Genomic DNA, 20,763 nt, shown 5'->3' with positions numbered 1-20,763 from the left:
TTCAAATGCACCCTACCATCCCACTTGGAGGTAATCTAAACATCTCACTTGTTTCAATCACATACCAATGCAACAATAATTCTGCAAAACTACAGCACTATGCACAACTACCTAAGAGTCCAGAGTCCTGTCCTCACAGTATCTGCATCACTCATCGATAATGTAACCCTTGCGTTACAAGAATTGAAAATGAAACCGTCATTCATTCCAAATCAACCAAAGCCTATGCATCAAAGCTCAATAAGTGTCTACCCATCCTGGGACAAAAAATCAATCTAAGGTTTAGCCCCACCTGCCTTACACATAAATCATCACATGTCATTGCAATCAAAATCAAAGTGGTATAGATCCCCTACTACCACAACAATGAAGGATGCATCACACAACATGCTACATTCATAGGTCAAACTATAGCCAACATGTAAAACTTATCACAACACAACACACGGAAAGAAGTACGCAACTATCACACATTGTTCTAGCAATCCAAGCCGAAATAGATAAGGTACCTTCTTCCCCGGTATTCTGCTAACCAATAGCAAACACCCTTGCCTGTCCTTGAGGCAGTTGCCTCTGTTGGTTCTCTTTCCAACTACTCCCTCGCTGAAGGCGGAAAGTACTTCTTCCTGAACAGTTCCACAAACTCATCCCAGGTCATGGTGGACACATTCATAACTCTCTGTGTGCCGCTCCACCAAACTCGTGCATCGCCTTGGAGCATAAACGCCGCAATCTTTCTCTTCTCAATGTCATCGCAGACGACCATCTCGAAGTAGGTCTTCATGTTCTTGATCTATTGATCCGCCAACATGTGATCTGTACCTCCCTGGAATGGAACTCCTCCCAACCTCAAAATCTCATTTGCCAACTTCGACAAATGAGTGAGATCTACAACATTCGCAACCTCCACAACACGTGGAACATGCAGCTCAACATTCGATGCCTCGATATCATTCATAAACATCTCCTCAACAGGAGGAGGAATCTTGCCCCTACCTCGGGCTCTACCACTACCTCTAGGTATACCTCGACCCCTAGCTCTACCTCCATGTGAATCCATAACCTAAGGAGTATAGCAACCTTGGTTAATACTTGTAAAATCTTCAAACACAAGTATAAGTCATCGTTATGACTAAATCAACCACACACTACGTTAGAAGATACAATTCTATCCCCTACGTAAACAAAAGTTAAATCTAAAGGTCCTCATTCCTCAAAAGACTATAACTCCTAGAAGCTACCTTAAGCTCCTACACTTTGTTCACTGAGCCAACACTACCCTGAAGACTCACATTCCAACGCTCATTGCATACCCAATGACTATATCAATACCGAAGAGCATCAGATGGGGATCCGCTACAGACGGGCCATCACTCGAGGAGTATTGATTGTCACCAAATATGCACCTTACGCTCTGATACCAAACTGTCACGCCCATGATTTTTAACACAAATAAAAATCCATATACAATCTCATAATTATATATGCGTGAACATTTAGCCATCAATACAAAATACCTAGAAACTTTTTCCCTTTTAACCCAAGTACATATTGATGCCTTGAACCCACTATGTCAATATTGACCCACCCACAGAGTCATATATTACATAAGCTTACGAATTAAATTGTCAACAACAAAATAAAACATAAATGCTCTTCAGAGTTTACTACAACGGAAGTCCTTATCAACGGTAAAGTTACAAAAATGGCTTTCTACCATAAAGCTGTAAAGGCGCTACCTCAGCTTCAGCTCCGATTATCTTAACCTGCAGGATTAACTCCTACACCGTTTGAAGAGTGTACCAGGTTGTCACACAACAAACCCGGTAAGCTTTTGCAAGCCCGTATGAGTAACTCAAAACAGTTAACACAACTTACACCAGAAATAAGGAAAACAACTCACGCTTTGATTCCTTAAAACACGAAATAAAGGAGAATAACTCATACTTTAATTTCCTTTCAAATCGAAATAAAAGAAAGTAACTCACACCTTGTTTCCTTTTAAAACGAAACATAGAAAACAACTCACTCCTTGGTTTCTATCAATTGTACCAAAATCGTATCATAGAAAACAACTCACACCTTGATTTCTATCAATATAACATAGAAAGCAACTCACTCCTTGAATTCTATCAATTGTACCAAAATCGTACCATAGAAAACAACGCACACTTGAATTCCATCAATATAACATAGAAAGCAACTCACTCCTTGATTTCTATCAATTGTACCATAATCGTACCATAGAAAACAACGCACACTTGAATTCTATCAATATAACATAGAAAGCAACTCACTCCTTGATTTCTATTAATTGTACCATAATCGCACCATAGAAAGCAACTCACACCTCGATTTCTATCAAATATAACATAGAAAATAACTCACACCTTGAATTCTATCAATTGTACCATAATCATACCATAGAAAGCAACTCACACCTTGATTTCTATCAAATCGTTAATAAGGAAAACAACTTGCACCTTGTCCCCTTAAAAATCATTAATAAGGAAGCAACTCACACATTTTTCCCTAAAAACACGTAATGTCATGAGTTATCAATAACCAGTTCCTGTTACCCCATGAAATTACCTATATGGCAGACAGATTAGAGCTCTAATTGAAACGTAACCACTAGTCCGGCCAAATATGTGATTACCTAATATTCTGTCCAAGGTCATAGACCTTCGTTCCTCGAGCCGCACAGTCCCTTGGAGCAAAACATTAAAGGAGTCACACTGGACCCAAAATGTTACACAAATCGCAACGCTTTTGAAAACAATCGAAATCAACATTTTCATAATCATTGTTTTCTGAAAAGCCATAACACAAAATAATAAAAAGAATCATTCCATGTATATTGTTTTCATACCCAAATCTCAACGCTTTTCAAAACAAATCGAATCAACAATTCCAAAATAATTTGTTTTCCAAAAGCCACAACCCAAAACAATAAAAAGCATCATTCATGCATATTGTTTTCATAAATCCACAAACCACCAAAACATAGATACTTCACGTAAATAAATAAATATATATATATATGTAGTCATCCGCTCAGGAATGCCTACTAATACCAACTATAGTTTGCAGTTACTAAATAAATCTAAAAAATAAAGGTATTCCGTTCATTAATGAACCTTGTGAGATTACTCACCTCGAAACTTCCGCTGTGACTTCAATACAAAACAAAACAGCCTAACCACCAACTAACCGTCCAAGAATACTTCGTCAAGTACCTAAGGAAAGTACAGCCTTGATTCAGTCAATGAAACACAAGGAATAACATTCGAAACCCCAAATCGAACCAAAATTCCCAAAGTGACGCCAATTGAGGCGAAACCACATCCGAGACCACCCAATGTCTCCGGAATACTTCTACGATCGATATGTCAAAACCACAAATCGATCGAACGCTCGGATCCTCACGAATCAAATAAATTCACTGATATGAAACGGTAGAAATCATAACAAATCCATACGTACTCCAAAATTTGCATATTATATATCAAAACGCTCGTATCGACGGGTAGAAGATATATAATACCAAAAATAGTTCCTAATATGGCCGAAATGCCGCCACAGGCAGTGGCGCACCGCCGTCGGCCAAAATTCATTATTTCTCAAAACTTCCAACATCAAAAATGTTCATCTAAGCATGCTTGTGAATTGTCGTAACTAGCTCGAAGTCAGAAAACAAGCATAAAGGATCGAAAACTACCTCACAAGCTTTGAATTTTTGCTTAATCTGAGTTGAATTGATTTCCACGTAAATCGATCCAAACAAACACCATAGATCGATCCAGAAAGCTTCCACGAACCCAAAGAAGGAAACTTGAAATTGTGCCGTCGCCGGCGCTAGGATTTCCGGTCTGGTCTGAAATCTCCTAACTTTGTCGACTTGCAGCGCCGCCGTGGAGGATGATCGTTGCTAGAGGACACCATAGAGACAACCAGACGGGGGAGACGAACTAGTTGACCAAGTTTCACTGCCAGAGATCGCCGGAGCTCGCCGAAAAATCTGGGTCGGGTCGGCAGGGTTCGGGTCGGGTCAGTCGAATATTTTTGTTTCTGAAGGTGTCGACCGAGAGAGAAGAGAGAGGAAAAGAGTTTCCGGAAATGGAAACTTGGAATTATGAAAATATTTCTGGAAAACCTCTATTTATACTAAAATGGAAACTTCTTCCAATGGCCATTACTTCCTCATACGGACTCCGATTGACACGTTCTGCATGTCCACGAACTCGTATAGACACATGCTCTACAACTTTAGTAAAGGAAGTTTTAAGAGAATCTTAACGTATCAAAAGTCAACCTTTGTGCCACCCCTAAAGTCATATTTTCCGAATAAAGATTCGTCCGAAACACTTCCGCTTCATCCTCGAGCCACGAAACCGTTCAATAACCACAAATTAGATTTCGAAAAATACTCAAAAAATAAATACGAATTTCCGGGGCATCACAATGGGAGAGCGCCGATCTTGGCCTCTCTGTGCCTTTCTCCATCATCGATGGAGTACCTTTCCGGCACCGATCTCGGCGTCGTTGCCTTTGCATATGGTTCACACTGTGTCTCCTAAACGTTCGTGGCTCGCATTCCTGCCGGCGACGTCTTCGTGTTCTTAAATTCTATCTTCTCATGGTGGCTCTTGTCAGGGTAAAGAAGAGGCTGTGCGGCTTGGCTGGATCAGATTGATGCCGAGAGTTGGCCAACCCCATCTAAGAACAGCAAGACTGAAACTGGATTTTAACAGTTCTGGTTCTGGTTCTGGTTTGGTGGGGTTGTGGCACGGCGGTGTGAATGGGGGAGAGTTGTTGGTGCTCGGCGCGTCCCAGATCTGGCCAGAATGGGATCGGATCGTTTCCGGCGAGTGATGGATGTGCGACTATTAGAAGGTGATGGCGGTGCAACGATCAGGCTGTTGACGGTGATGAGGTAGACCAGATTGGGAGGCGGCGTTTGATGTCAATCGGATAGGGTCGCGTTGGTCAGTCTCTGACAAAGGGTGGTGGAGTAGTGGTCGGGGCCAAGGTTAGGGAGGGTTTGGGTGCCCAGACATTTGGGTGTCCAAATGAGTTTCCTGTGGGCTTGGGCCTTTACCTTTTTGGATTTCTCAAGTAGGGGTTGGGCCTATCCTCTTCAGATTTTGCAATTTGTGTATGAACCCGATGTTGTTAGGGTTCGCATTTGGGATCCAGGAGACTTTTTATGGGCCCTAAATATTTTTGCTTCTTGGAATTGGTGTGTTTGTTACATAGATAGAAGATTGCTCTCTATTCAACGTATTAATTTGCGTGGAAGTATGGTCAACCATACTATTGGTACCGTTTTACATAGCCCGGATTCTGTCCATTGCTTCATCAAATGCTTAATTGCATCCCTTCGTATCCTTGCTAGGTTTTATTTCTGATGTTTTGTTGCATCTAGTATTTTTCTTGTTTCTTTATATTTTGATGTAGTTTCTACATCTACAAGTTGTAATTTTTCTTATTGTTATTTTTAATAAAATGGTTGACGATTACTCTAAAAAAAAAGAAAAAAAAATAATGTCATAATATATATAAATTCCTCTTTTGACTCAAGAAACTAATAATATAAATTAAAGTCAACATATTAAATTTGCTAATTTTACATTAATAAGATTGCAATAATTTAAGATTACAATTAATATATTGATTTCTACTGTTTATTGCAAAATATATTAAATAAAGATATGTTAGGAATAAAAAATTTAGGTGTTGAGTCAGCAAGATAGAAAATGAAATAAATCTAATATGGCAGCTTAGTCATAGGACCGTGATTAACAAAACTATTCATCCACACTACATCCAATACGAGGTGTGAGTTTTGAACTTACATCTAATTTTTATAAACGAGAAAAGTAATTATTAGTTAATTTCTACTACTTTAAATTGAAGCCCTTAAAAGCTTTACAAAATTTTGAACTACCCCTAGTTACCCCTATTGAGTTAATTCAAACAAATAAATATAAGGTTTTTTAAAAAAAAAATTGAAAAAGTCAATATAGTAAGAAGCAAAAGAAATAAACACAAGCAAATAAATAAAGAGATAATTATGAAAGAGAGACATAGGTTATGGGAGAAGCAGGTGCGGATCTACAGCAAGCATGGGGTGGGCTCAAGCCCACTCGAGAATTTTGGGAATTTTTTTTTACTCATATATAGTATATACGAAACGACGTCTTTTCGTCGTTGAAGCCTACACAAAATTGATCGATCTCCATGACTCCACTCTTCTTTGTTTGTGGGTGCAGGCGTGCAACAGATTTGATCTCTGCAGCCAGTTCGTTTTACTGTGTTTTCTTTAATGTCTAAAAGTTTATGGTGTGAAATTTGCTCTTTGCTGATATCAAAAACCAAGCTTGAAGCTTTGTTGCTATATGTCTTGATCAATCAGAGTTCAGTTCAAGTTAAAAGTCTCTCTCTTTCTCTCTAATTACTTACTGATCAATTCCTCTAGCTCTGTTTATATGAAAGGTAGTAGTTTTAGATCAGAGTAAGATATCAGAAATGGAATCACACTAGTGTCATAACTCTGTTCATAGAATTTTGGGGGGTCATATTGAAGTAGAGGCAGAGTGGTAATTGGCATGATAATATGGAGTTTGGGTTTGGATTTTTTTTTTTTGGTTAAGAAGTTCTAGCCCACCTAAGTTTCCATTCCTGGATCCACCACTGGGGAGAAGTATAAGTTATATAACTGCATTCATTCCAAATTCCTATGTCTAAAAGTAAGTGGATAAAATGATAATCCATAATTAACCACCTATGCTGTTTTTAAGGGAGGAAAATAGGAGCAACTTGATTGCATCTGCTAAAGGATTAGGAGCAACTCGAAATAGCTTGTCTAGTGCTTACCAAAGAGGTTTTCAAAAATTACAAGTGGAAGGTGACTCCAAGCTCACTATTTTTTGTGTCAAAGGAAGAACATCCCCACCTCAAAAAATTCCCAACATTGTCCAGGACATCCAACAACTAGGAAGTTTGTTTGATTCAATCTCCTTTAATCATATTTATAGGGAGGCAAGCTTCAGTGCGGATGCCTTAGCAAGTTTGGATCATAAGTTTGGAAATGGTCGTGTCTGGACCAACTCCATCCTTAATGAGACTTCTAGAGCTATTTTATTTGATGTTATAAACTCTGAGTGCTCAAGAGGTTTCCACGTCTAATATAGTGTTTTTGGTATAAAAAAAAGGAGGAAAATAGGTTGATCGAGGATAAAAAGATATTAAAGATCAGGCTAAAAAAATAGTGTTTTTGTTTAGCCTTTGTGAGTTCGTGCAAATGCATGGGTAAAAGACTAGTAATTAATAATAATACCCAAAACTAGGTCTGAATTTGGTTGAAAACCAACCTAAAATTTCATCAACTGGCTTTTGACAAATTTTTGTTGGTTTTCTAAAATTTGAAACCGAAACCGAACTGTTGCCATTAGTTACCAACAAGCATAGTAATAGGCAACATACCCTTAACGGCTACATCTTTTCCTTACCCTTCAGGCTAGGGCTAGTAGTGTTTCCCGAGTGAAGCTAGGAAAGCACATCTTCAACAGGGACTGATTTCCTTGGCTTCGGAGGGTTCTTATTTCTGGACCCTAAAGGCCTTCCTCTTTTCTTCTTTGTGGTGGAGCCATTTGAGACATTTTCCCGAGGCATCACCCCCTCTGCAGGGACTAGTATGCCTCCTGGAGTTTCCACAAGTCCCAGCGACTTAGCAGAAAGCTTGATTGCGGTTGCCGGTCCTTTAACCTTCTTTGCTGGTGCCGGTGAGCCATTACTGCCAACAGCAAGCTCCTCCAGCATGAGCTTGAGCTTCTTTGGAGAGGCAAAAAGAGAGCTAGTCCTGCCTCTCTTCAAAGGAGATTGTTCTGTATGAGGTATTAAAGCAAGCTGCTTGTCTGCTTCCTCGATTTTCTGTATGTTAGTATGTCGAAGCACCATAGGTTTACGTAGCTTGGTGAAAGGACTCGAGCCAAACAAATTGCGTGCCACAGGAGGCAGAATAGGTGTCTGAATACCTTGAAAGCGGAATGCACCTCCACTGAAATTGTATTGCTCAAAACTTGCAAAGGAACTAGGCAGTTCCACCCTATTCTCGCCTAGCTTTGGATCAGAGTTCTGGTGAACGTTCTTTCCTACAAATTGGCACTTCTCATTCTCATGAAAAATAAGACCACAATCTCGACGACGACCAAGAAGGTTTTCAAAGAAGAAGGATATTTCCTCAATCACTCCCGACGCTAGCTTTAGGCCGGGGTTTTTGTCAGGAAGAAAGGTTTAGCTATCTGATGCGCCACATGAACCCTAACATCCCCAGATGCCTTGAACAACTTGTCGTCCCATTCCATAAACCTTCCTGCAACCGAAGCAACATTCATGATTGTATTCTTGACCTCCAAGGTTGGTGGTATGTTACGAATCTTCACCCAAAAGAACAACTCATTCATCTGGATAACACTAGGGGATTTCAAGCCATCATAATCATGGATAATGACTGGAGCACGTTGGAAATACCAAGGGCCTCCCCTCAGTACCTTGTGTCTATCTTTGCGCAAATCAAACGTTATCACAAAGCGTTTCTGTGCTCTTTCCTGGACTGTGAAAGCAGCATTGAGAACCCATACACGCTTGAAATGACGCTGCAGGTCTGGTGCCGTAAATGGCTTTGGTGTGAGAGGCTGTGCAAGGAGATAGGCCTGAGAGCCACGCCTGGTATCCGCTCCCGACATCTTGGAAAGGTCCACCACATCGTCGCTTAGAAAAGCCAACGACGATGCAAAGCTTGCTGCAACATCATCAATCGTTGCCATGGAGAGAGTGTACGAGAAGCAGGACAGAGTTTTAGGGTTTTGGGTGTCAGAGCGGCCCCTAGGTTTTTTTTTAGATTTCCACACAATATTGGCCTAGGTTAATACAAGTGTTATTATAGTAAGAAACAAAAGAAACAAACACAAGCAAATAATTAAAGAGATAATTATGAAAGAGAGATGTAGGTTATGGGAGAAGCAGGGGCATGGGTGGGCTCAAGCCCACCTGAGAATTTTGGGAAATTTTTTTTACCCATATATAGTATATACGAAATGACGTCTTTTCGTTGTTGAAGCCCACCCATAATTGATCGATCTCCACGACTCCACTCTCCTTTGTTTGTGAGTGCAGGTATGCAGCAGACTCGATCTTTGCAGCCAGTTTGTTTTTCTGTGTTTCTTCAATGTCTAAAAGTTTATGGTGTGAAATTTGCTCTTTGCTGATATCAAAAACCAAGCTTCAAGCTTTGTTGCTAGATTCCTAGGTCAATCAGAGTTCAGTTCAAGTTAAAAGTCTCTCTTTCTCTCTAATTACTTACTGATCAATTCCTCTAGCTCTGTTTATATGAAAGGTAGTATCTTTAGATCAGAGTAAGATATCAGAAATGGAGTCACACTAGTGTCATAACTCTGTTCATAGAATTTTGGGGGGTCATATTGAAGTAGAGGTAGAGTGGTAATTGTCATGATAATATGAAGTTGGGTTTGGATATTTATATTCAGGCAAGTTTTGAAAGCTGGGATCTTCATAGCTAGAATAAGAAATTGGAGCAGAGTCATCAGGATTATGAGCATAAGAGGTTAGGTACACGAGTTTCATAGTAGCTGGAGCTGTAGTAGGCCATTTTTGGAATCAATTAACTAGATCAATTGCTTAAGGATTACATCTTTGTATCCACAAAAAGCTTATCTATCCGAACCATGAATTGAGAATTTACCTCTGGAAAGCTGAGAACTTTGACTTGAAATGTTGGATTTATGAATTTTCTTTTTGTTCATTCAGTTTGGTTTGGAGGATTTAGAAGTGGATGAGTCATGCCACCATGTGGATCTTGCAGTAAAGTTACTCCATTTGTTGTTGTTGGTGGCTTGTCTATGTCATTCATGGATTGAGAAGAAATGGGTCCAATTGATCCAAATATACTTTTGTTTGGCATTTGGTTGTGCTATGGTTTGATAGAACACTACAAATGCAATTAACAGTGGAAGGAAGACCATACTAGTGATCAAAATTTTATGCCAGCCAAGAAGAAAATTTTGGCTTTCCAAACGGATAATGGTTCTAAAACATGAAACTTCCTACTTTCTTTTGTTGTATTGCATTGCACTTTTATTTTATTGTACTTTTTGGTTCTTTAGTACTACATATGTATGAATTTGAGGGTAAGGCTCACTGCATCCTCCCTGTTTAGGTGTATGTGTATTTATTTTTTTTCAATTAATAAAATTTTCTTGTACCGTCAAGATGCTCCACAATATATATATATATATATATATATTGTTTTTTTTTGTTTTTTTTTGGTTAAGAAGTTCTAGCCCACACAAGTTTCCATTCCTAGATCCGCTACTGGGGAGAAGTATAAGATATATAACTGCATTCATTCCGAATTCCCACGTCTAAAAGTAAGTGGATAAAATGATAATCCATAATTAACCACCTATGCTGTTTTTAAGGGAGGAAAATAGGAGCAACTTGATTGCAGCTGCTAAAGGATTAGGAGTAACTCGAAATAGCTTGTCTAGTGCTTACCAAAGAGGTTTTCAAAAATTACAAGTGAAAGGTGACTCTAAACTCACTATTTTTTGTGTCAAAGGAAGAACATCCCCACCTCAAAAAATTCCCAACATTGTCCGGGACATCCAACAACTAGGAAGTTTGTTAGATTCAATCTCCTTTAATCATATTTATAGGGAGGCAAGCTGCACTGCAGATGCCTTAGCAAGTTTGGATCATAAGTTTGGAAATGGTCGTGTTTGGACCAACTCCATCCTTAATGAGACTTCAAGAGCCATTTTATTTGATGTTGTAAACTCTGGGTGCTCAAGAGGTTTCCACGTCTAATATAGTCTTTTTCATATAAAAGAAGGAGGAAAATAGGTTGATCGAGGATAAAAAGATATTAAAGATCATGCTAAAAAAATAGTGTTTTTGTTTACGTGCCTTTGTGAGTCCATGTAAATGCATGGGTAAAAGACTAGTAGTTAATAATACATACCTAGTGAATTTGGTAGAAAACCAACCTAAAATTTCATCAACTGGTTTCTGACAAATTTTTGTTGGTTTTCTAAAATTTGAAACCGAAACCGAACTATTGCCATCAGTTACCGACAAATCAATATACTGAGATTTCGGCGAGAATTTTGGTCACATAATGATAATGGCAAGAACTTGGAGGAGATAGCTGGATTTGGAGACAGATAATGAAGAAGTAGATCTGATGATGCAGACATATTTGACAGTACTTTAAAAGAAAAATATATTTTATTTAGTTGAATATTTAATATTTGAAGTGTACTAAACTATTTTCGGCTTCAGAACACCAATGCGGACCTAAAAATTTACTTTTTGTGGGGGTGAATTTAGACCATAATAGCTAATGAACAATAATCTTCATGAGAAACTATAATTTTTTCTTCTTCCAAAATATGTATAACAACCTCAAATTACTACTCCTTGTGGGGTCAAAACCTTTTTAATAAACCAAAGCTTTTACCTATAAAAGAGCCTGTATATTATTTGAGTGGGTGCATGAGCCTACACTAGGCTACTCCATGTCTCCCGGTTGGCACGAACTTAGTTAAATGCATTCTTAAAGATATACGAGCTGCTGCTTTATGAGTCGAATATATTAAATTTTAAGTTCAGCTCGATTTTCCTACTGAGCTTAAATTTGAATTGTTTATTCATAAACACGAACTGAACTGGCTAAAAACGAGCCCAACATGTGTTGAATTCGAATGATCTCTAGTCGATTTACATCTAGGCCTGACAATTCAGCCCATGACCTGTTAACTGCCTGCTAAAAACCTATTTATTTCCGCCTGATAACTTAACGTGTTAATGGGCTGCCAACCCGTTAACAACCCGTTAGTTAACGGGCGGAAACAAGCTGCCCGACGGAACCCATCGAGCCAGGTTAGAAGAGGAGAAAAAAGTTTTTTTTTTTTTTTTTTTAGAATTCTGAGCCCAATATGTATTAACTTTTGATAGTTCGATTTAATGAAAATCAACAATGAAAAAGAGTTTTAATGGGTAATGGGTTGGAAGAGGGTTTTAAAAAATAAAAAATAAAAACATATATATATATATATATGTATATTTAGAAGGGTTTTAATAGATAATGGGTTTGAAAAAGAGTTTAAAAAAATGCAAAAAAAATAATAATAAATTCATTTTTATGTTAGCGGATCTTAACTGGTTTCAATGACCAATTTATTGTTAATAGGTATTAGCGGGTTTTAGTGGGTAATTTATTAGAAAAGAATTTTAAAATTAAAAAAAAAAAAAAACCTTAGCGGTCTTAACGGGTTCCAACGGGTAACCCGAGAACCCATCGGGCTCAACCCGTTATAATTAAGATAACGGGTTGAGCCCGTGAAGACCGCCAACCCATTAAGTCCGCCCGTAACCCGGCCGTGACCGCACTAGGCCTATTTACATCCCCTATTGTGTTTGAGAGGTTAGTGAACGTGTAACAAATGTAAAGCTAGTGAATGAGATACAGAGGGGGTAAATTTTGAAATGTCTACTTTTTACATGTAGATGAATCAAAATGCATGTGATATTAATAAAATTCTTTGGCAGGACCAAATACAAAGCACCCACAGTTTTATAACCGGGCACAGCAAGTGAGCAAGTTGGCAAAAAGAGTCAAAACCCCCTCAACCCCAAACAAACCACCACTACCTCCATCTCTCAGACCCACCTCCCCTTATATTACCCCTCCCTCCTCCTCCTCCTCCTCCTCTTCCATTTTTGCAGAAGAGAGAGAAACAGAGAGCAAGTGGGTGTGAACAAGTTTTCACCTTTTTGCTGTTTTTGGCGCCCCCTCTCCTTCCTGGAAGAAACCCACTTGGACCTCACCCACCATTCCAGATTCCCCCCACGTACCCAGTTCGATTCCCCACATCCCCCATCTCAACCACCTCTCTCTCTCTCTCTCTCTCTCCGGCTTTATGGTATTTGACGAATTGCTGCTGCTATTCACTTCAATTGACTCTTCTCTCTAGTCTCTCTCCTCCCTTCTCCGACTCCCATGGCTACCCAGAAACACTCCCCTGCTATAAAGGTACTATCTTTGAACTACCCACAACCCCAGTTTCTCACAAAACCCTAACCCCCTCCCTCCCTTTTCGAATTCAAGCTCGAATTCGAGTGGGGTTTTGTATATGTTTTTGAATTTTTTTTTTTTGGGGGTTTTTGTAGGGCGCCAAAGTTCTCATGGTTGGCGCAGGAGGTATCGGCTGCGAGCTCCTCAAGACTCTCGCTCTCTCTGGCTTCCAGGACATTCATATTGTGTGTTCCCTCTCTCTTTCCCATTTTTGAATTTTGATAGGGTTTCATGTTTCGAGGGCTTTTTGGTTTCTAGGGTTTCATGCTCTATTCTCATTTCATATGTTTGCTGAGTGAAGCTTGTGTTGGTTTTGGTGGTTATGAATCTCATGGTAGCGAATTATAAGTCCTGCAACTGTTTGCTTTTATACAAATGGCCTCTCTGTGTATGTGATCCTGTGTAGTGTCAATTGAGTGAAAAGTTAACGAATTGATACCGTTTGATTGTTGATTTCGTTTCTGAATCATCGTCGTTGTAGTTGATGCCGGCTGGCATAATATAAGAAGTCAGGACATTATTAAGAGTATCTAGGATTGGGATAATCGAAAAGGATTTGATAAAAACCGTAGGAAGATTTTCTGGAACCACAGTTGGGGATCTTATCGGATATAAGCCTAGGGGTCTTAGGATTTAGCTACTTTCAGTAAAATGTAAAGAATGAAGACTCTGAGCTACTGTTACAGTCATACAATAGTTATGCGTGAAATTGGAGAGTATTTGTCAGGCTGCTTCCTCAGACTGCTCCAACCCAGTTGGCAAAAGTATTTATTGTTTCAGTGTTTCTTGCATTTCTAGTTTCATTGCTCTCAATTTGTCTTTGCATTCTATTTTCTGTGCTGGGTCTGTTAACATTTTGTCAGTGTTAAAATAAAGTAGAATATTTTAACAATACTGAGTGGTATTTCCAATTTAGAAAAACATGAACTGTAGGCCAAAATTTTATAAGATAGTATGTTGGAATTTGGATTTATGGGTTTGATTTTTACTATGGTTACTACATTGAATTCTCTGTTAATTTTTCTATTCAATGGCCTTCGAATTGAAATAGTCCACATTACTTTTCTAAATTGTGTGTTTTGGCTAGAGTTAGCTGGATTGTTGCTTTTGGTAGTTATTCATTTATTTAGTTGTTTATGTTAAATTGTAGATTGACATGGACACTATAGAAGTCAGTAACCTCAACAGGCAATTCCTCTTTCGACAATCGCATGTTGGGCAATCCAAGGCCAAAGTAAGTATACCTGTGATATTGTTTGTTTCTATTTATATGAATCTGTCTCTGTATTAATATTTCTGTGAATATTTTCAACAGGTTGCTCGGGATGCTGTCTTAAAATTTAGGCCTCACATAAGCATTACTCCATACCATGCAAATGTTAAGGACCCTGACTTCAACGTGGATTTCTTTAAACAGTTTAATGTTGTTTTGAATGGACTTGACAACTTGGATGCCAGGCGACATGTGAATCGCCTATGCTTGGCAGCTGATGTTCCTTTAATCGAAAGTGGGACTACTGGGTTTCTTGGACAGGTGACTTATAGAGTTTTTTTCTGCATGAAACGGCTTTTTTTTTTTTTTTTTTTTTTTCTCATTGAAATTAGTTGTTACTGGTTGATCCATAATGTGTGTATGTTGTTTGTCTGCTTGTTTTTCAAAAAAAGTTTTAAAATTTCTTTGCTTCATGTGTTGTTGGTATGTGGAGTCTTGTTCTGGAGGATTCTTTGCAGTTGCAGAATGAATTTCATAACGGCCTCTTTTCATCTGAGTTCATGCAGTGAACTAGTTCTCTATCTAAATTTAGTATTCATATGTTTCATTGGATAAATACATGAGCTAAGTATCACAATTGTATTGTCTCTAATGAACGGGTCCTATAACATTCTATATGATATGTCTGTAATGATAGTTCATTCCATAATAGATTCACATTAACCCTCACTCGGTCATCATCTTCGTCTTTGCCCTTGCTCCAGCCATACGAGATGAACCACATGTTCTATTTTATTTTTATTTTTTATCCCCCATTGTTTACATTAGTTATGTCAGTACTTCAATGATCAGTGATGTAATTGCCGCACAATGCTAAATACTTTCAAGTGTTTTTTTTTTAAGTGTGCTAGATGAAGCTATTAATGATTGTTATTGTTATTTTGTGAGGGTCAGATGTGGGAATAACTCATTCTGTTTGACCAGTGTATCTGAAGTTCGACAACTTTAATTGCTCTATTGCCCTTGCATTTGTTTTGTAAAAGGGTGCTGCCATTTTTATGGGGCACCATGATATATTCCTTCCCTTCTAACTTATTTTTTGACTCTGGAAGCAGGTGACTGTGCATGTGAAGGGAATAACTGAGTGCTATGAATGCCAGCCTAAACCTGCTCCCAAAACGTACCCTGTCTGCACCATAACAAGCACTCCATCAAAGGTATTGACACGTGGTCTTTTTTCTTGATGCTAAGTTTCTAATTTTGCTCCTGTTCTTTTTCTTGCTTGTCTATGAGCTTCTATTGGCATGGATTGTATTATAAATCAAAATTTTGCTTAATAGAGAGTTTGTGTACGTCCTCTGAACTACAACTTCCAATTCCAACTCTATGAAAGATATTCAAGTATATGGAGACAAAAATTCTATGGGGAATGGTCCCCAAGAAACCGAAATAATCATGTCCTTCATATTATTTAAGCTGGTTTTAGTACCCAGCATACACAAAGGTTTTGGATTACTGTTTCCCCCACACTTCAATTAGTATGTAATTGGTAAATGCTAAGACCTTTTTAATGATGTTTCCACCCCCTCCCCCAAAAAAAAAAAAAAAATGTTGCCTGTTTTACCTCAGAAAATTAAGTTATATGGCTTATGCAATGGAACATAAATGATTTGGGAGGGATGGTTGTTTGCCATGAGATCCATTATTTCAAGATAACCCTACCCCATGGGACTAGGCTTTGATTCTAATATTTGAATTTGCAGTTTGTTCACTGCATTGTATGGGCAAAGGAACTGCTCTTTGCAAAGTTGTTTGGGGACAAGAGTCAGGCCAATGATTTGAATGTGCGTTCCAGTGATGGTGCTAGCTCATCAGAACAGGCAGAAGATGTTTTTGAGCATAGTAAAGATGAAGACATTGAGCAGTATGGAAGAAGAATATATGATCATGTATTTGGTTATAACATTGAGGTAGCTTTGTCTAATGAGGAGACATGGAAGAACCGTAATAGACCAAAGCCCATATATAGTAGGGATGCCATGCCTAATGATGTCAGTCAACAGAATGGAAATGTGGAAAAAAATGGTGCAACCAATGATCCATCTTTAGTATCTGCCATGGTATCTCTAGGACTGAAGAATCCACAAGATGTATGGAGCCTTATGGAAAATTCTAGAGTCTTTCTTGAGGCTTTGAAACTATTTTTCATGAAAAGGGGAAAGGTTAGTCTGATCTCTCTGTAGTTAAACAAAGACATCATATCTCTATCATTTATTTTCCATAGGTGAATACTGAAGTGTTATTTTCATCTTTGTTTTTGCTTTTGTTGTTGCGGTCTTCATATGCAGGAGATTGGAAACATGATTTTTGATAAAGATGATCAGCTAGCTGTAGAATTTGTTACTGCTGCCGCAAACATAAGGGCCACTGCTTTTGGCATCCCATTGCATAGTCTATTTGAAGCTAAAGGTATTGCTGGTAATATTGTCCATGCTGTTGCAACAACAAATGCAATTATTGCTGGGTTGATTGTCATTGAGACAGTCAAGGTGCTGCAAAATGACGCAAAAAATTACAGGTGTGTACAATAGCCCGCCTTCTCTGCTAGTTGAATTATGTATTTTGTAATGCTGAGAAGTATGTTCCTTGAGTTCTCTTGCTATTCTTACTCTTTGTAGTTCTCTCAAGACATTGAAGCAATGCGTGTTTTTTGTGGTTTATAATATTGATTTTTTCATTTTGCCGATATGTAGTATCTGCACACCCTTGCACACACTCGCACTTTTGCAAATACACTCTTTAACACCTCGATATTGACCGGGAAGAATAAAGCCATGTGATCTGGTATTGGCTTGCTGGCATTGGCTTTAGTTGCACTGTTTGATATGTGTCTAGGACTAATAGGAAGAATCCACTTTCAAGTCATTTAGAGTTTTCTTGTCTGGGATTAATGGAGAAAAATATTTCAGATGTGTTTTTTGAATTTTATGTGTATAGAGGAATGTGTGTTTCTGACATGAATTCAGCAAAGTTTCTGCTATGAATTTTGTTAATTTTACTCTTTCTGCAACTCGTTTGTTCTACCCTGATTCGGTCACGTAGGATGACCTATTGTCTGGAACATCCAACAAGAAAGATGCTACTCATGCCAGTGGAACCATTTGAACCTAACAAGTCCTGCTATGTCTGTTCGGAGGTATGCAAATTGCTTTTTTCTGAATTCTGTCTTTGTGGTCTTTTTCTTTCATATATAAGTGTGACTGTGATGTGCACTAAATGCAATGTAATTGATTTTAAGCAGACACCACTATTATTAGAGATCAACACCAACCGTGCAAAATTGCGGGACATAGTTGAAAAGATAGTTAAAAACAAGCTTGGAATGAACTCTCCACTCATTATGCACGGAGCAGCCCTTCTTTATGAAGTTGGTGATGACCTGGATGAAGCCATGATAAAAAATTATGCAGCGAATCTTGATAAGGTATGATTCTTTTACTTAATGTGACTTGTCAAAATTTGCTCACTTGTATCAGTTGTTTATTGAAGAATTTTCTATAATGTATATGAAATTATAGGTGCTATCTGAGTTTCCTTCTCCAGTTACTAGTGGAACCATGCTGACAATTGAGGATCTTCAGCAAGAACTGAAATGCAATATCAATATCAAACACAGGTTTTTTGTTTTTTTACATTTTTTTAGTTTTTGATTTTATCAAGTATCAAGCTTTACAGCTTGCTACATAAAATTTAAAGTTGCTTCATAACATCTATAAATTATACAAGGTTATGGATGTCTTCAAGATATGAAGCGCCATCGTGATTCACCCTATAGCTGTACAAGTTGAATCTTAATAAGCCATTGGGAATTCTTTTAGTTGAAATTAATGCCTCTTCATCCTGCAATTTTCCCCCTCCTGTTCAACTCCTCCCCAGCCGCCAAATTACTTCGCTGTCAAGCTGATTATGAAGCATTTCCTGATGTATTTCATATTGCTCGAAGATTGTGAATATACATTTCTAATTTGATGCAAATTTGATTTCTCACAGAGAGGAATTTGATGAGGAGAAGGAACCTGATGGAATGGTTCTATCTGGATGGACTCAAGCTACTTCTGTGGTTAAGGAGGACAAGAAGTCCAATGCTAATGTCGGAAGCACATCAAGTGCCTCAGAACTGGAGACTGATAAGAATAATGAGATTGAAACTGCTCCTGGAAAGAAAAGAAAACTGTCCGATGTTTCTGAGGCAGATACGTCAAGTGTTGCCGGTGATACAAAAAGTCATGGTAAATTTGAAGTTCTTGACGATGACGATGATGATGTTGTTATGCTTAATGATTGGGGTTCAGCCGCCAACAAGAAGTTAAGGTCGCAATAGCTTTTGGATTTAAATGTGGAGGGGTCAGTACTAATTTTGTACCATTAGTGAGAAGCATTGATTCTTTTGGGGCTCATAATTTGCTGTTTGTTAGGTCGAGCCAGTACAAGTTAAATGGTCATTCCTTTCCCCCTCTTCCCTTTTTGGTGGTTAGAAAGTGTAATGTGTATTCTTCCTAACTTAGTTGGCCGAGTAATAGAAGTGTAACATGAAGAGAACTAAAAACTTCGGAAATGACAGCAGTGACTGAACAAATGACCATTAAATTGCAAACTCTTTTTCTGTCTATTTTGAAATAGCTTTCGTGCTGTAGACATCTTTATTTAATTGCATCCTGATTGGATAATGCGGTGTAAAGCAGCAGAATTTGGGAGCAGAACTGCAGAGTTGTGTCACATCTCCTACTTTGCTACCAGACAGGAGCAGGAAGATCACAAGGCTTTCCAATTTGCAATATTTATTGGTCACTTTGTTGAATGTTTTTTATTTTCAAATATAAGTTAAGATATTGCCAGAGACTAGCAGTCTTCTCTTTCTTCACCGGTTTTCTCCACAACTCCGTCGAGGCATTGGATTGCGCACAAATTTAGGGTTTTAAAAGCTGGTGTCGAGGTGGAACTTTATTTATGTCTCTGCCTTCAAATATGTTCTCTCATCTTCTTGTCAATCTTTAGTTCTTTACAAGGATAAAGAACATCTGATCTTAATGCAAACGTAAAGAGAGGGTTCGAATTCTCGATTTGTACTGTACCCCTCTCTTGAATTATAGAAGACAGACTTCAAAAGATTGACATGTATGTAAGTCGTTTGTTTCATCACATAGATTACATCAAACCAAAGCTCTAGATACAACGTAACCGTGCTTTTCTTTATGGGAAAAACCAAAAGGAAAACGAAAAGAAGATTAAATCTAATACAAGTAATTTACTTATGTAAACAAATAATTTGGAGTAAAAGCAGCAACATATTGCCAAAAAAGAAGGTTTATGTACTCTAGCATCCTTGTTCAGCTTCTTGGACTCCAAAATGAATATTTCATAATTTTCCAACGCTCACGCGGGTGGTGTTTAGGAAACTAAAATGGAGTAATAGCAACGCTCGCTGAATAATAATCGAATGCCCTTTCTATGTTTTTTGTTTGTTCATTTTTATTTTTCGTGGTCATATTATCACACACCAACACAGGGTGTAGCAAATTGGGTGGTACTAGAAACTCGTCGACATGGAATGGGAGGATAGGGAGCTGGAACAGCAAAGTTCTTCTTCTCAGTATGTTTCTTCCTCTTTTTCGCATCGGGACGTTCTGGTTTCTTGAGATCTTCTAGGCATCGGACATCGGCCATGCACGTAAATGATCGTGCTTTTCCAGAGTAGTACCTTGACAAACCTCTCTGGCTGAGAAAAAAAACACACACCATAAATTACATTTGTTAGTCGCCCGAGGTAGAAGAAATGAAAATTTAAACAATAAGACACACACACACACATATACTTTTGGATATTAATGAAACTTCATTAACAATAAGAGACATATGGGAGGGTGGAAAACAGTGACAAAGCTAAAGAACAAGAGATTTGTGTTCTTACTTCCGGGGAAGACTTGACCTAAGTGCACCCATGTCGAATGTTCTCGTGTTGTTGTCTCCTTCCATGATCTCCATGATTGAAGTTTGAGAAATTCGATGAGGGTGAAGAAGAAAGAGGGAACTAGAGGAGGGTGTTTTGATTATGGTGAATTAGCTTAACTGACGTTGCAATAAGTGCTTTATATATATGAGAAAGGAAGCTGGGAGTGGGGATAAGGGCTCACACGTCGTCGTAAGGATTGGGGTTGCGTTTGAGGGGTTCGATCGATAAAAGTGGAGCTGTTTGGAGCCTCTCAAAAATGCTCCCCACCTTGTTTGGTTTACGATGTTGATGCCTACCTCGACCACATCCTTATCTACATTCTCTCTTGTTCATTGCCTTTGTTTCTTTTCTTTTTGGGGAATCTTTACCCTTTTACTCTTT

The 20,763-nt window shown here is 38.4% G+C and overlaps 2 protein-coding genes across 2 annotated transcripts; one reads left to right on the top strand and one right to left on the bottom strand.

Moving 5' to 3' along the window:
• The first annotated feature begins 12,692 nt into the window (after positions 1 to 12,692).
• On the top strand, positions 12,693 to 19,065 carry LOC112169990 (SUMO-activating enzyme subunit 2). The gene is made up of 11 exons (XM_024307123.2): positions 12,693 to 13,117; positions 13,255 to 13,344; positions 14,310 to 14,393; positions 14,475 to 14,693; positions 15,488 to 15,589; positions 16,136 to 16,594; positions 16,721 to 16,950; positions 17,475 to 17,568; positions 17,674 to 17,856; positions 17,951 to 18,048; positions 18,423 to 19,065. Exons 1-11 carry the CDS (start codon positions 13,085 to 13,087, stop codon positions 18,751 to 18,753), a joined length of 1,923 nt encoding a protein of 640 aa, XP_024162891.1. The 5' UTR covers positions 12,693 to 13,084; the 3' UTR covers positions 18,754 to 19,065.
• Positions 19,066 to 19,531: 466 nt separating this feature from the next.
• Positions 19,532 to 20,538, bottom strand: LOC112169991. Its single transcript, XM_024307125.2, has 2 exons — positions 20,341 to 20,538; positions 19,532 to 20,148 (listed from the first exon to the last, which is right to left on the bottom strand). Exons 1-2 carry the CDS (start codon positions 20,412 to 20,414, stop codon positions 19,923 to 19,925), a joined length of 300 nt encoding a protein of 99 aa, XP_024162893.1. The 5' UTR covers positions 20,415 to 20,538; the 3' UTR covers positions 19,532 to 19,922.
• Positions 20,539 to 20,763: the final 225 nt, after the last annotated feature.

Source organism: Rosa chinensis, chromosome 6 (genome assembly GCF_002994745.2).
Source record: "Rosa chinensis cultivar Old Blush chromosome 6, RchiOBHm-V2, whole genome shotgun sequence".
Taxonomy (NCBI): Eukaryota; Viridiplantae; Streptophyta; class Magnoliopsida; order Rosales; family Rosaceae; genus Rosa; species Rosa chinensis.
This window is presented reverse-complemented; position numbering and strand designations above follow the sequence as displayed.